Source organism: Austrofundulus limnaeus, unplaced genomic scaffold, assembly GCF_001266775.1.
Source record: "Austrofundulus limnaeus strain Quisiro unplaced genomic scaffold, Austrofundulus_limnaeus-1.0 Scaffold1612, whole genome shotgun sequence".
NCBI lineage: Eukaryota > Metazoa > Chordata > Actinopteri > Cyprinodontiformes > Rivulidae > Austrofundulus > Austrofundulus limnaeus.
This window is the reverse complement of record NW_013954014.1, coordinates 9,056-25,509: the sequence shown is the minus strand read 5'-3', so window position 1 is coordinate 25,509 and position 16,454 is coordinate 9,056. Positions and strand designations below refer to the sequence as shown.

Sequence of the window (16,454 nt, the reverse complement as noted above, 5' to 3'; positions counted from 1 at the left end):
GTCATAAAAAAATCGGATACGAGTCAGATGGGTCAAAAAAATCGGATTTGGGTCGGATTTGCCTGCMGTGTGAACGTAGCCTGTGTCCCGGTCTGAACATAGCTCGTCCAACTGGAGGTGTTGGGCGCTTTTTTGCTGCTCAAAAYGYATYCGGTATGAACGTAGCATTAGAACATAAAGCTTTTCTTCATATAAACTAAAAGATTTTAATTTTAGTGTCTGTTTCAGCTTCAAAACACAGTTTAAATCAGGTAGCTTTATTTTGTAAAAACATCCTTTTAAAATCAAGACACCAGGGAAGGAAAGAGTTATTGGTGATCCTTGGCTAAGTAGCACAGGTCATAAAAACCAAGCTGAAASCAGGTGGGATCACCCAGTTTCAGATCAGTAGTCTCTGAAGCCACACRGGGTCGACCTGAGTAGAACTTAATCAGTCGTATACAGAATCAACAGCGTAAGAGTTTTAGGCCTTAACTTTTACAATGAAATCCTTCAGTTCTAATGAGTTCCTGCAGAGGTTAACTCCAGTTAATTACAGTCACCCACCACCTGTCCTGCCAGACTTTAAGACTAAGAGCATATGAGGCTGAGCAATGGTGGAGTTGTTTTGGCCTTAGGTGGGCGATAAATAGTGACTATAGATGGACCATTAAGCTGTATGGCTGTAGACTCAAACGACTGTTTGAACTGTCCACCTTTCATGTTTTCATAATTATAGCAAGACAAGCCCCATGACCTGAGTCATAAGGTTGGCATTTGAAAATGTAACCAGGGGGTATGGTTTCATTTAGCTCTGAAGTTGTTGGGTTGTTGCCAGGTTTCTGTGAAACATAAGAAGTCAGAATTATTGACATGTATGAATGAGATCCTTTGCATGAATGTGGAATAGCATTTTTGTAATAAATGTTTACTTCTGCAACATGCAAGAGTCTTTTTGCTCTTTACATTTGAACTAAGACATTTGTCGGATAAGATGAGAGGCGGGGCTACGTGTTGGGGATTTTTACAGCATCTCTCAAATGTAAAAGTGGAGAACCACAGAGTGAGCTAATATAAAACCGGAAGCAGTGAGATCGAGGTAAAATAAAAAAAAGACATTACTGAGAAGAATGCATTATTTTATTATATAGTGTGTGTTTAAAAATTAAAAGTTGTTTTTATAATTTCAGTGTGACTGATTTTTCTTCTAAGGAACATGAGAGTAACATTACTGTCAGGTTATGGAAGTATTTGAATTTTTTTTTTTGACAAAATAAAAAAATCTGAAAGACTTCTAGTCTTTCTCAGAAAAAAAGTGGGTTTGACTTGAAAAACGGACTAAAATAAATATGTGGGTGATTTTTCCCCAAATGACAAACCTAAAGGAATTACTTTGTTTTACTTTCATAATAACTAAAAGAAAAACTATGATGAGCTGAAATGTAAACACATCATGTGAGAAGCTGCTGATGGTCTCTCACAGGGAGAGGAAAGAGGCTGCTCAGTTCCATACRTATCCTGTTGGTTTTCCCGTGGAAGCAAAGCTACAAACATACGACTTTATTGTTTGTTTGAGCTTCAAGCACTAATATCCTTAATGAGATTTTAGTTGGAATCTAAATGGTTGAGGAAATGATAGTTAATAGTAAAATTGACTTGCACACATTGTGTAGTTGTCATCTCAAATGGTCATTTCTCTGAATTAGTTTATCTGTTTTTTGCATGCAGTTTTTATGTTTATTCTAATAATAATTTAAAGCTGGCATAGACGTATGCCTCCCATCAACACATTAATACTGTATGCCCATTTCATGAAAACAGCTGCACCTAGTAAACTATAACTGCTAAAGCAGGGCCATTCAACTGGCGGCCCGCGGGCTGTATGTGGCCCACAAGGGACCAAAATTCGGCCCGCCAATTGGTTCATTCATCTCTTAAGCTTAAACCCCCAGTTTTCTACTTTAATTACTCTAAGTTCTTTTAGTTAGACATAGACATGTCTGAAATCTACAGAACTGTGAGAATCTTGGCTACAAACTGGTAAAACCATTTCTATGCACACTAAACACAGTTAAAATGACAAGCAGTTGAWGATAAAACTACCAAAGTGAAAATAAAATTGGTTCAAAAATTTTGCAAGTCAGAGATGTCAAAATAATATTTGTGTCAAATAGGGGGTATAATGTGTTCTTTTTGTTTTTGATAGTTTATTTATCATTACTTTTATAGGGTTCTGTATGTTGTATTCGTGATTAAATGCAGCAAAATAAACTATTAAGGTAACAGATCTTTGTAATACTTGGTTTATTTACGTAATAAATTTAATTGCTGGATGTCCAGCCCCTAAGCTGTTGACCTGCAGTAACTGTGGCCCCCGGAGCAGTGTARTTGAATAGCCCTGTGCTAAAGTAACATTCAGCTTGGAAACAGATCTGTCATCTCAAACAATAAATGTAGTTGTTTGTGTAATAAATCCAAGTCTACAGTCAGAATTTCCTGATATTAAAAGATATTTTGGACATTTCATTTTTTTGTGTTTCAKAGTTTCAGACCACATTGAAAAAAGTATGGTTGTTTTTTTTTTAGAGGTAATTTTAGGTAATAAGTATTTCTTTCCCCAGAACCTACAGTAATTCTAATCTGTCAATTTACTTGTATAACAATTTGTTTTCAGGAGAGTTTTGAATCAGACAAACATTGAAATTGTGACCAAAATTTCTTTTTCAGTTTTCTATTTTAAAGTACTTCAGCTTATTGAATCCAATCTCTAAGCCCTAGTTTATATTTCAATAAGATGTGAGACAGCAGATCTGTGATAATGTCTTTTAAGACGTCTTTGTCTGACTGAGTGTTTATGGTCTGGAAGAAGACTCTGGGCATAAATCATCATAATCATCACATTTCCTCTTCCAGACACTCTCCTCTGGTACAAGACTCATGACCATCAAAACCAGAACAACATGACACTTTAACAGCTTCTCCCCCAGAGCTGTGGCACCCTTCAACCACAGCAGACTCCTCCCATAGTTAGAAATTAATCTACAATTCAGTTTATTTATATAGCTCCAAGTCACAACAAACGTCAATCTCAGGGCACTACAACTGAACTAAAAATAAAATAAAAAAAAATTCCACCAAACTTTAAAAATAAAATAAAATAAAAATGTACACTTTGTCAATTTAAATTAAATTTCTAGTAGTAGGGATGGCACGATAACTTGTTTTAAGAACCGATACCGATAACTTTCTCCTTCTAATGGCCGATAATCGATAATAACCTATAACATGCCAGGAGATAAGACTAGTCAAAAACAGGTAAGATCGTAACATAAATGCAGAATCCAGGGGGCTTTTGTTCAAAGTATTTCCATATCCCAATGAAAACTGGGGGTCTACGTCCAGCCTTGGATCTCAGGGGCCTCAATGCATACCCGAAGGTCATACCTTTTCACATGCTAACCACCAAGGAGGTGTTGCAGGCAATTTATCCAGGTGACTGGTTCACGTCCATCGACCTCACGGATACATATTTTCATGTCCCAATTGCTCCGTCTCATTGCCGGTTTCTTCGTTTCGCTTTCCAAGGGAAGCATTTTCAGTTGAGTCTTGCCATTCGGCCTTTCCCTGTCCCCCAGGGTGTTCACCCGCAGCCCTGTCCCCCCTGCAGGCTCAGGGGATAAGGATTTTTCCATACCTGGACGATTGGCTCATTTGTGCAGCCTCCCGCAGCCAGGCTGTCAGAGACACTCAGAGGGTGCTAGAGCATGTAGAGCGCCTGGGTCTACAGGTGAACATAAAAAAGAGCAGTTTTGGTTCCGGCACAGGAAACAAATTTCTTAGGAATTACCCTGAGTTCCATCACAATGACCACATGCCCGTCACTCCAGCGGGTCGACAGCATTCTGGACACGCTTCAGAAATTCAGGCGCGGCAAAGCGCAGCCTTTCGTGCTGTATCTTCACCTGATAGGCATGCTCACAGCCGCATCCAGCGTGGTGCCCCTAGGGCTGCTATCGTTACGCCCTCTTCAGAGGTAGCTAAACAGCTTGGTCCTGGACCCCACCAGGCAAACACACAGGCTCAGGAGACTTCAGGTCACACCTTAGTGTCTTCGATCCCTGTCCCAGAGGTCAAAGAAACTGTTGTGGCTGACCCAGCAACTGTTGACCTGGGCAGCACTATACTTCGCCAGCCTCAGGACAGCCTACATTCTGGGACCACAGAACATGACTGCAGATTTTCTGTCCCGCCAGAGGCYGCTGGCGGGAGAATGGAAGCTCCACCCAGAGGTGGTGGACCACATCTAGAGAGTCTTCGGCAGTGCAGAGGTGGACCTCTTTGCCTCCAAGGAGGCGGGTCATTGCCCCCTTTGCTTCTCCCTAGTGGATGAAGCCAGCTCTCTGGGGTGCGATGCACTGGCACACAACTGGCCCCAGACCCTTCTTTATGCCTTCCCCCCAGTCATCCTAATTTTTCCAACCCTTCTGAGGGTTCTTCGGGATGGCCACAAGGTTCTCTTGGTGGCCCCCTTTTGGCCAGCGAGGACTTAGTTTCCTCTGCTGTACAGGCTTTGCTCCAGCTGGCTGATGCRCCTCCCAGCTGGGGGGCCAGATTCTTCACCCCGATCCAGATTGGCTCCAGTTATGGGTTTGGCCCCTACAAGGCCCGGTTCCACTTTCTCAAAGTAAGCTGGAGAAGTAGGAGAAAAGATGGCTAATGCATGGGCACCGTCCACCCATACTGTCTACGCTAACAAGTGGGCGATCTTTGAAAACTGGTGTCACACGAAAGGGCAGGACCCGGTACAGTGTTCAGTTTCTGACATACTGACCTTCCTGCAAGGATTACTGGATCGGGGACGGTCTCCGTCCACCTTGAAAGTATATGTGGCTGCTATTTCCTGTTGACATGTGGGGCTGAATGGCTGTTCAGTGGGCCGGAACAAGGACATTGTTCAATTTTAAAAGGTGCTAGGCACCTGCACCCGCCAAGCCGGCCCGTGGCACCGGCTTGGGACCTTTCTTTGGTGCTTGAGGCTCTCCAGTCACCCCCCGTTTGAGCCCCAAACATTGGTAGACCTCAAATGGCTCTCATTAAAGATGGCCTTCTGTTTGGCCATGGCCTCTGCAAAAAGCGTTGGCGAATTGCAGGGTCTATCTATAGCCGAGCCATGCTGTCGGTGGAACTCGGATGGCTCAGGTGTGACACTATGGCCTGATGTTTCTTTTATCCCTAAGGTGACAGTAGTGGCAGGCAGTACACAGTCGCTTCAGCTCGCCCGTATTAACACTGGGACCCCCTCGGAGCCTCTGTGCCCTGTTCGTGCTCTGGAGGCATATGTGAGATCCACAGCGCCTTTCCGAAGACAAATAATTTCTTTGTCTGCTATGCAGGCCCTCGGAAAGGGCAAGCCCTTTCTAAGCAGTGACTCTCGGCACTGGTCGTGGGGCTAATCAATAAGGCTTACACCTCGATGGGTCAGTCACTTCCAKTGGGTGTGAAGTGTCATTCCACAAGGGGCCTGACGACCTCGTGGGCCGCCATGACTGGAGTGCCGCTGGACATCATATGCAGTGCGGCCTCCTGGACATCACCAAGCACCTTTGCTCGGTTCTACAGAGTGAATGCGGAGGTGCCCCATCCCCTGCAAAACATTCTGAAGCAGCATCCTCCTACATCCCAGTGAGGTGGGTGGTGTTGTGGGTTTTTGCAGATTCCTCGTGACTTTGTTGTAGTAGTCATCCAGTGCTTGAAGCACCGCCTCTGGCGGTCATCCGGGATTCATAGAACTGTAGTTACAGTTGKAACTTTCGTTCAAATTATTAATGTTTTCACTGTTGCTGTGCTGCCTTGGAAACACTAAGTCTTACTTTTTTGGTTTATTTTCAATTTAATTTGGTGAACTTTTGAAAGTTAAAGCTTAATTTTTGTCATTACAACATTGAGAGCAAATTTCTTCACATACCATGATGTACATACGTATAAATCAGCTTTGATCAAATTAACAATGTAAACAATCGGATGCTTTTCTGGTGCAGAAATGCATCAGATTGTTAGTTTGAAAAGTTGTGAAATGTTTTGTTGTCACATTTGACTATTTTCAGTTTTTTCTTATTTATTCATTGCTGTAAGCACACTGAGTGAAAATGTTACTTTATAAAACATTTTTTCCACTCAGATTTATGTCCTGTTCTAAAATAAATTCTAATAATTGACAAGAAAAAGCTTTTCACCCCTCTCTGTTCTTTTTTTATTACAGAAGACGTGGCTTTTTTAATTTATTTTTTGTGGAGCAAATATTTTATTTTCCAGGTTTCTGCATCCTATCATTTTGTCCTTTTTCTTATAAAATATTTGACCAAAACATCTGAACAAATAAGTTCAGTCTGTTCTGCGTAACAAGATGGCGGTGTGTCAAATATGCAACGTAAAGAAAGTTTGAATTGGTTTTTGCTCTAAATGAATTGGACCTGAGATGATTGGCACTTTTTTTTTCAGGTCGAATTTCTAAAAAAGTCTAATTGAAATTGATTTAAAGAGCATGTAAAATGTAAAAACAACTTTTCCAAATGGGCGGGACAGAAGCGGAAGGTGGTTCTTAGAGAGACAGAGGCCAATTTCAAGGCGTTTAGAAGAGGAAGTGATGAGAAGATAAGTTTATTTTCTATTTAAACATAAAAACAGCATTTAAATAACAACTAAAGGTGACAGAGATACTTTATTATAGATAAGATAAGATAAGATAAGATAAATCTTTATTGTCATTGTCACAAGAACAACGAAATTTAAAAGGTGCCATCAGTCARTGCATATGCTAAAAAAAGAAAAAGAAAAAAGGTATGTATGATATAGTATTTAAATATATGCCTGAGAAACACATAATATTGCCCCTATAAGTCCTGTAAAAACAAAGAGGTAGAGGTTATTCACCTTTTTATTTCAGTTTATGTTCACTGTGACAGTAAAGGAACTAGGTCTTAATAAACTTTAGCACCAAAAAGGTCCAAACACTCCATACACCTCCACATCTTTTTCCTGTTGCTAGGAGACAGGAAAAGGTGGCTGATAATCCAGGCAGCAGAAGTCAACAGTGTGGGTTTACTGCATGGAGTGTCAGAAAATAGTCAGGACTTCATCTTTCTGTTAGCTGGGTTTAAGTTGTGTTGTTGTCTCTCTTTTGTCTTCAGTGACATCACTCTGTGTGTGTTTGTGTTCTTCTTCCTACAGTCGTAATCTCCTGTCTGGTTTACCCACGTCGGTGTTTCAGCTTCCCCTCCTGCGAGTGCTCATCGTCAGCAACAACAAGCTGTCTTCACTGCCCTCCTCTATTTTCTCCCTCACACACCTCCGACAGCTGGTAGGGCTCACAGACCTTCAGCACTGATCRAGTTTCTCCCTCCCTACTGTTAGTCGTTCTTGTGCACGTGAAGGTGGGAGTCCTGTTTTAGATTCAGTTTTAGACTGWTCTCGGTTTGTTGGACTGTTTCTCTTTAAGGATGTGAGCTGTAACGAGCTGCAGAGCCTACCTGCAGAACTTGGTCAGCTGGAGTGTCTGAGGGACCTGAACCTGAGGCGAAACCAGCTCATCACATTGCCAGAAGGTACAGACACACTTGACCTTTGACCCAAAACCTCTTAACCCTACTGGTAAAAACACCAAACATACGTGTGTGTGTGTGTGAATGCCACCAATTTCAGATCTGTCTGTACCCTAACAACAGAAATATAGTTTAGCCTAAATTTGCAATTTAAGAAGAAAATTGTCCTGAAAGTGCATTTATTTCTTATGCTGAAATTATCTGTAAAACTTTAGTCATTAAAATGTAAATGAAAGCCAAAYGCAATGAGTTTCACATGAACCACATTTCAGTCACAATWTGGCATCAAATCATCTAAAAAGTTTTGACAGGAGCAACAAAGGTTATAAAAGCAAGAGGTACAAAAAAGAACTGGAGGAGCATTGTTAACCAAATGGGTTCATTAGCAACAGATTTATTTGGTAATAAAACTAAATAAATTGTGTAATGTGTTTAAAAAATGGCTTTATTTCTGTAAAGCCTGGTATTTAATCTGAAGGTTATTTTAATGCAATAATCTGATACAGGCCTGYACGTAGAATCAGAACTCAGAACAAAAGTCTATGAGAGACATGAAAATAAATAACGTAGAATAATCAGCTCAGTGATGGGTGCTGTCTTTGCAGGTAATACAGTATAATAATAATAATAATAATAATAATAATCAGTTCTGTAGCTCTTCTGTTCTCAGGGGTCCAACAGTGTTTTCATTACTTCATTTCAGTAATGTTCAGAAACTCACATGTTCTAACTCTCCTTCTCTGAAACCTGTYCAGAAATATCTGAACTTCCACTTGTTCGGCTCGACGTGTCCTGTAATCGGATTTCCCACGTGCCCCTGTGCTTCCGCCACCTCCGGCATCTGCAGACTATCCTGCTGGACAACAACCCGCTGCAGATGCCACCTGCGCAGATTTGCTCCAAAGGCAAATATCACATCTTCAAGTACCTGAACATGGAGGCCTGCAAGAGTCACGAGGAGCTGGAGAAACACCTGAACCTGAGGCCCACTGGTTTTAAATGCTGGTGAGGAAAGCTGGGTTGGAAGAAATAAGAGTTTTTAGGGCTGCCTAAATATGYTGTATTTATTCTTAACAATATTTTATTGACAAGCTGCACCTGATGGATTCCTGATTCAGCTTTTCTCTGACTCACTTTGGCTCCACCCACTCTTCTCCAGATAGTTTCAAAACCTGAACATTTCTGCTGTGTTTAAACCTCCAACTATACACATCCAATGGCTGAAATTTTTAAAAAYGCTTCTTACTGTTAAGCTTGAGAAAATTAGATGAAAACCATGATCTGAGCCCGTATTTATCAAAGTTCTTAGAATTCCTCTTAAGAACGCTGCTAAGAGTGCACTTAAGTGTAAAATAATTCTTAGTTAAAAGTTGAGAGTAAAAGTCAGTTATCAAGCGTCTCAGTCTTACTTTMAGTGAAGTGTAGGAGTAATTCTGAAGTGTCAGACTTACAGCTGATTTGTGACACCTGGCTGTGCCACAAAGCTGATCCTGGATGACGTCATTAGAAAAACACAGGCATGAACCAATCACTGCCTCTGATTTCATGTTCAAGAATATYGTTGGAGAAAAGTCAAGATAAAACTGTGAAAAAGCTAAGATAAGTTCACTTTCAACACATTAATGTTGTCACCTTGTACTGATTATCTGTAAATTACATAAAATGTCCTCATTTGCATCATGAAAAAAAAAACGAAAAATCTCTGATTTTTTTTAAATCAACATCTCTGCTTTAAAGGTTTTTTAATGTCTCAGAGCCTGAGGTAATATTGAGCTTGTGCCCTTCTCCTCTCCACTGTCCACAGACAACACCCGCTTTACACACGCACCAACACACACGCACACAATCCCGCTCCGTCATCAACAGCCCCTCCCCCCGCGTGCACTCCATCATTGTATCGYGTGATTGTTAAGAACATATAACGAAAAGTTCAATCCCACTATAATTTTTATTTTTATTTTGGGGGGTGGGTTGCATGCACTCACCAGCTGAGTATATTTAATATTTTCTCCAAAAGCCACACACAAATATCCACCTTTTAGTCCAGCATTATGTGCACTGTTATATTTATTTATTTTTGTTTGTTTGTGTCGTTGCAAAAAGCAGAAACACGTTGGAATAATGCCAGAAAAGTCTGCGTGTATGATAATCAAATATGATTTAATTATGAGCGACAAACAAACAGAACTGAATCAGGAAGTTCTGCATGATTGTGACTGACTCGTCAGCAGAAAACAGCCAGTAATGCAACATTATGTTAACACCATGTGACAGTTTACAACCAATCACAGATTGCCAAATATACTGTCCAGCCTATGACAGGGCTCCAAGCTCAAAGAGTCTGTTATCAAACAAGAGAGTTCAGCCCGTTGCGGAGTCCTGACGTCCGGAAACAAACAGACTACGAGCCGAAATGAGCTATCAGAAAGATACGAGTGATGGACAGTGTCAAGGTGAAACAGATATAAATAATTAGTCCATGACAGTTTTTTTTTACTTTTCTTTCTTTCTATTTCTGATTAAACCTGTTTTCCACATCTTATAACTGAGAATAACAGTCAGGTGGGGAGGAGGACAGCTGTAATCTCTGTCTCCTCAGTCCATCTCAGACCCCTAGTGGTAACTCTGAACCACTGGAGTCCTCTGGAGCAGTCTGAACTTTTCARGAGAGTAAGAGTGATTCTTAGACCTAAGAATTTTGATAACTGGTACTTACACTTAAGTCTGAGAGTTGGAGCAAATCTGAGAATTTTTCAGCACTTAAGTCTAAAAATCCACTTTAAAAAGTTTGATAAATACGGGCCCTGATCTCCATTAGGCAATCTGAGAGGGAGGTAGGTGGCTGAGAGGAGTTGGTTTTGGAGGAAATGTAGAGCTGGGTGTCATCTGCGTAAAAATAAAAAAAATACATTATATTTACAGAAACTGTGACCAAGAGTGAGCATGTAAATAATGAACAGAAGGTGCCTGAGTACAGAACCCTGGGGCACACCGCAGAAACAGGAAACAAAYGTGAGGAGTGGGATTTAAGTTGAATAAAATGAGTACGGCCTGTGAGATGTGAAGTAAACCAGGCCAGTGGAGTCAATAGAAGTCATACTTCCCTCACCTGGTTTACTTCTAATAGTTGCTATGAAGACTGTGAACTGTTACCTCTCCTCCATGTTATCACAGATGCTAACAATGGACGGGATAGGCGAGGCTCACTCTAATGTTTTTTTAGCTCTATGCTACAGACTGCATTTCTCAGGATGTAATGACTGGATGTAAGTCCACAACTCTTTAACCACATTCACGATGGCTGCCACAGCTAAGCAACCGCAGAAAACACAGGAATGGCTCTAACTCAGCTAATGAGATAAAAGAAACAACTGCTCAAGGAGGTGGATTAAAACGGTTTGATGAAATAAAGTCATTTCCTGTGCAGTTTGTTCTGATGGTGAGGTGATAAATTTAAAGCTGCACTCAAACAGCTCTGGCAGCTCTCACTCAAAGCTGCAGATGCTGGACAGATGTTGAACTTCAGGAAACTGATGCTGTCTTTGATCTGCTAGCTGCTTTCAGACTAAGACAGGCTAAGCTAACAYCACTACCAGAAGCTCTTTGAATCTCAGACCACATGAGGTGGAAGTGCTTGAATCAAACAGCCTCATTTTAACTAACAGCATGTTGAAAACCAGGACAAATAATTTTCCTTTAGTTTGAGTTTTGTTGTGTTTCAGTGACAGACTGGCTGAGCTAATAAAAAGCTTTTAATGCTACTATCAAATATTCAAATCAAATATTAAATCAATCAAAATGTTCTACATTTAAATGGAGTGGTATTAGCTGCCTGCTGGCACATTTTCCTCCAACCAGAGAAAAGCAGAGCTGTGAGTTTGATGTACAAAATGAGTCATGGCCCTCTGCTTGAACAGGTTCCATAGCAACAGTGTGTAAACACTCATCAGTCTCTTCATGCTGGGTGTGTTTAATGAAYTTTGTGTGTTCTTTGTTTGTTCGCAGCCTGTCGGACCAGGAGCTCTTTGGAGGACTGGACTCTGGCTTTAACAGTGTGGACAGTGGCAACAAAAGATGGTCGGGGAATGAGGTAAAATGTGGAAATAATAATTTTTGTTCTTTTTGTTATTGAAAAAACTCCACAAAGATCACTGAAAAAACTTGAAACGAACAAACGTAACAACTGATAACAATCAACTAATGAAACTCAGTCGTTGTTTCTGAGTTTAGCTTCAACAGATTATTTAAAGGGCCAGTATTGTGTTTCTCAGGAATTACATTCAATCCTTTACCAAAATAAAGTAACTGTCACATTCAGTTGTTATGAAAATGCTCTTTATATGTATAAATCAAAAATAAGTTTGACTTCACATCACAGCCATTTCTAAATGCCTTAACATTGGCCTCTGTCTCTTCAAGAACTTCCTACCGCTTCTGTCACGCCCATTTCAGTACGTCATCACAACAACTTCATGCCGTTTACAACCTGGACCGTTGTAGCCTACTTTGTTGTAATAATAATATTATGACTTTAATCTCATAATATTATGACTTTATTCACGTAATAATAATAAAAAAATCTTATTTTGTGGCCCTAATACTCTGTCGTAGTTACCCTTCAGATTATTTCATTAATTTTCTGATAGATGTGTACCAAAGTTCACAAGATTAAAAAACGTATTGTCATGTCAGGAAATACTGGACTGTATAAAGGAACCTGGAAGTTGAAGCCAGAGCAGGTTCAGCACCCCCACAGGAGGATCCCAGAATAAATTTCAAGTCCTGCCCCTCTTAAACAAACAGGATATTGCTTTAATTGAAATAAACAAACAAAACACACCCAGATATTTGCTGACTCACCATAACGAGTGAAGCTGTTAGTGTTGCTCTGTAGCTCCGCCCTCAGGTGAAAACATCACATCAAAGTTTACCTGCGGACTCACACACCTGACGCAGTGATGGTGTTTRTGTTCAGTCAGCAGATGATTTCTCAGATCGTTCTCTTCGGTTGGCTGACATCAGCAGGGACCAGAGGAACCTGGACGAGGAAGAGGAGGAGGAGGAAGAGAGATCTTGCAAAGCTAACAATGGTGGGAGCGAGCTGGGTTTTTTTAATTATGGATTTGTAAAAGATCATTTTCTTTCTTTATAGCAGTCAGATGTATGAAATGGTAAAGCAGAGTGGTTTTTTCTTGTTTCAGTAAACGGAGCGTGTGAACAGGACGACTCAGGAGAAGAGGAGGAGATCAGAATAGATCCAGCCACACCTCCTGTGGTACGCACAGACTGACACTCAGCTTTTGATTTTATTTCACATCTGCAGAACTCCGTGCTTCTGATTCTGCTGCAGATTTAGCTTTCTGTTTGACCCTCAGAGCAGAGGAGATGATTAATTCCTCCAGTTTGTCAAACRGCTCCTCTCAGAAATGTCCTCAGCACCAGCCTCTGAACTGGACTGCTTGAGTTGTCAGTTCMCTTACAGCCCAGAGGTCATGATTGTGTCTGCTGTTTCAGGAGCAGGAGAGATCATCTTCATCGCCCCAAAACCAGGATGTGTCTTCACGCAGGTATGTTTGTACGACCCCTCAGACCCTAACTCCCTCTGGTTGATGGCATCTGCTGGACATCACAATCAGAATCTATTGTTTGAAAGCAAACCTGAGTTTAAAGAAGTAAATATTGTTCCTGGTCAGAGCGGCAGTGTGGGTAAAGATCAACACGGACCTGTTTTACAGTTTAAAGGAATAGTTCAGCCATTATGAAAAGTTAATATCTCACCTGTTGTACATCGCTCTATGAACAACCTCAGTTTACAGAAACAGAATTTCAGTTTAATAAGACTGATGAGTCTAAWCTGAACACTGGAAAAACCAAAGTAGATTTCTGTCATCTTAAAACGACTCTAATCTTCAACAGGCCTGGGTACAAAAATCACTTTCATTTAAGTTTGGGAAAATGCGTTCAAAGGTCATGAGATCGAGTTTCTTCCCATGGCGTCTTGTGCGTGATGAAGCTGACGTGCGTTTGTATGTTTTATGTCACTCCTGGCTTGCCGTATGTTTACATTCATGTTCAGTGCTAACATTATCTTCAGACCATAAGTTGTCTGGTGCAAAACAAAAGAAACTAAGGACTGACTAACATTACCAGCTGATTCTCTGCAGGACTTATAGATAACAGAGACCATGGTGACTTTTGTTTGCAAAGATTTGCACTCGTACACAGTAGTGGAAAACAAAGGCTTCAAGCAGCTCGTTCAGGTGCTCGGACTAACACCACTGAATGTAAACATCTGACTGAAACTGTTCTCTACAGCATGTACAAATGTGTGAAAGACGACGTTCTAACAACATCGTTTAGTTTTAGTTACAAATATTAATATTTTTAAACTTTAAGAAACGTCTTGATGAAATTCACAATGATGAAATGTAGTTGTATCATTAGTTAGGGGTTCGGGTTAGTTTAATAAGTTTTAGTTTAAATAACAGAAGGTAACAGAAACATTACAAATATATAATTTTCATACGGTCAAAGGAGTGGGCAGAAGCATACTTATATTAGCCCACCCCTTCTCCTGCAACCTTATTCCATCACTTCTTACGTCAAAAATAAGTTCTTAATTATTTAAAAAATGAATGCATCCAACAACACTGTCACTTGTAATTCCTTTTTAATTTAAAACCTTTGAAACTCGAAACAGTTTTATTTCAAGAGTAAACTGTCCAATTTACAAGTTTGCCCTTAAAACCTGTTTATGAAGAGAAAAAATAAACTGAATATGTATTTAGTAACAGTTGAGAGCAGATCTAATTGAATTGAGTCGAATTGTGATTAATCGATTCCAAACCTTATGAATCAAAATTTAATCAGTTTTGGGGAACTGGYCACAATACCCACCCCTAATGTTTAAACTTTCTTAGCCGTTCATGAAAACGCTGTATTATAAACCTTTAGAGTTTCACATYATTTTGGCATAAGTATAGTGAAATAGCAGGCAGACATGTTGCTGTTTGTAAACAATTCTTAAATCATGTGATAACTGTGTGATATGAACTTGATGACAGTGTAGAGATTTATAAAATGACATGAAGCAGCTGTTGGTTCATYGGTCCTGTCAGAGTTAGATTTTATTTCTCCAAACWAAGGTTGTTAAAGGTGTCTTCAACAAATAAGATGTTCATAACTTTTATACAAAAATCTACTTTAAAATGGCCAAAATATCCTTTGAAAGCAAACGCCTGGTTGAGCCTTGGCGTAGAAACTGTGAGCTCAGAGAAGAGAAACCAGAGACCTGAGTCTCTCTCTTGGTAACAGGAGTCATGGAAAGGTATAACAAAGTATTTACATACAGCTCTCCTCCTCCTCCTCTTTTCTGTCACACTCCTTTAATCTGGCACCACGCTGATTTCCCTGCTGAGAAACTTGGAATGTTCTTTCTTTTTTTCTTTGACTGACTGTGGGCCTTTCTGTGGAGCTGGGAAACGTCAACAGACTGCAGTCATCAGTACTTCCTGTTATAGCTCCTCTCTCGAGTCCTCTTCACTTCCTCTGACAGCTGCTGGTAACTCCACATCTGTTACAACATTAGAACACTGTCTAAATGATTGAGAACWGTGAAAGACTTCTGCATGTCTCAGCAACAAGTGGTGTGGCTGCAGAACACTGAAGAACTAGACACCACACAGCGGTAACACAATGACCCCCACACGCACAAATGCACCAGACCTCAGAAGTCTTTATTCCTGATAAATGTCATGCTACTAGGTGCATCCAAAAATTGTAGTGGTTTGGGTGGGGGCCTTTTTTTGAGTGATACTTGGACATTCAAATGATAAAAAATATAAAAAAATAGAGCAGCCTGAACAATAAAAAAACTAAAGTTATTTTTGTTTTGGTCTTAAACACATCAGCTGAAGTGAGTTGTTTTTATCTAAAAAAGTGTCATTTTGTCATGAATGGGGGGTCACGTACGAAAACAATACGACTCTGGCTTTCGCTTCGGGTGCGGGGGTCATAATAAAACAGAAAGTCTCAGTGGACTGCAGGCTGCCATGATGTCCTTAGATGATGCAGCTGAGAGAGGGTGTCATAAAACAGAACAGGGTGGCATTAACAGGTCCTGATGCCCCTCCACATACAGGAACAACCCCAGGTTCTCCTGAGAACGGTTTATATTCAGCCCTGATTATGATCCAAAAGGTCTGAAGCTGATTAAACCGTAAAACCCACCTTATTTCCTTGTTCATCGACAGAGTTTGTGCCTGAAAAAGAAAGAAACAGTATTTTATTGTTTGTTTACTGAAGGTAGGAGAGAAAGATGCAGACTGACAGCTGTAACGCTGCGTTCACACTGAACATTTGAGCATCAAGAATTCGTCTGAAGCTTCAAGTTGGACGTTTGTGCAACTCATCATTAATTCAGCAGATAATTCACAGGCTAGTTTCTCTACTCCAGGAGCTGCGAGCTCAAGAGACTCACTTTCAGAACCTGAGTCCAGTTTGATGATCTGCTGACCCACATCAGTGCTCACATCTCCTGCAGGACACCAACTACTGGCACTGGATTTCAGCTGAAGAGCTTATTTATTTATTTTATTTTATTTTTTATCATTATTTATCCAGGCAAGTCCTGTTGAGATCTCAGATCTCTTTTTCAAGGGAGGCCTGGGCCTGAAGGAAACCTGTTCTACATGTTTTTGTGTTGTGGGGTAAACCAGAGTACCAGGGGCCTCATGCATGAAGGATTGCACAGCTTTCACACTAAAAGTCGACATACGGACAAATTTAGAAATGTGCTCCGCACCAAAATATTCAGATGTATAAAAGCGTGCGTACGCAGCTTCCTGCACACCTTTCCTTTATACATCCCAATGAACG

The 16,454-nt window shown here is 40.5% G+C and overlaps 1 protein-coding gene across 1 annotated transcript in view; it reads left to right on the top strand.

The window, feature by feature from the left end:
* lrch4 (leucine-rich repeats and calponin homology (CH) domain containing 4) overlaps nucleotides 1-16,454 on the top strand; it is a gene marked incomplete at its 3' end in the record, with an annotated part of 40,977 nt that overhangs the window by 17,294 nt on the left and 7,229 nt on the right. Inside the window, 7 exon segments of the mRNA XM_014033055.1 lie at nucleotides 7,207-7,336; nucleotides 7,475-7,580; nucleotides 8,333-8,582; nucleotides 11,583-11,667; nucleotides 12,553-12,667; nucleotides 12,779-12,852; nucleotides 13,092-13,144. Of these exon segments, the coding sequence (XP_013888509.1) occupies nucleotides 7,207-7,336; nucleotides 7,475-7,580; nucleotides 8,333-8,582; nucleotides 11,583-11,667; nucleotides 12,553-12,667; nucleotides 12,779-12,852; nucleotides 13,092-13,144 (813 nt within the window).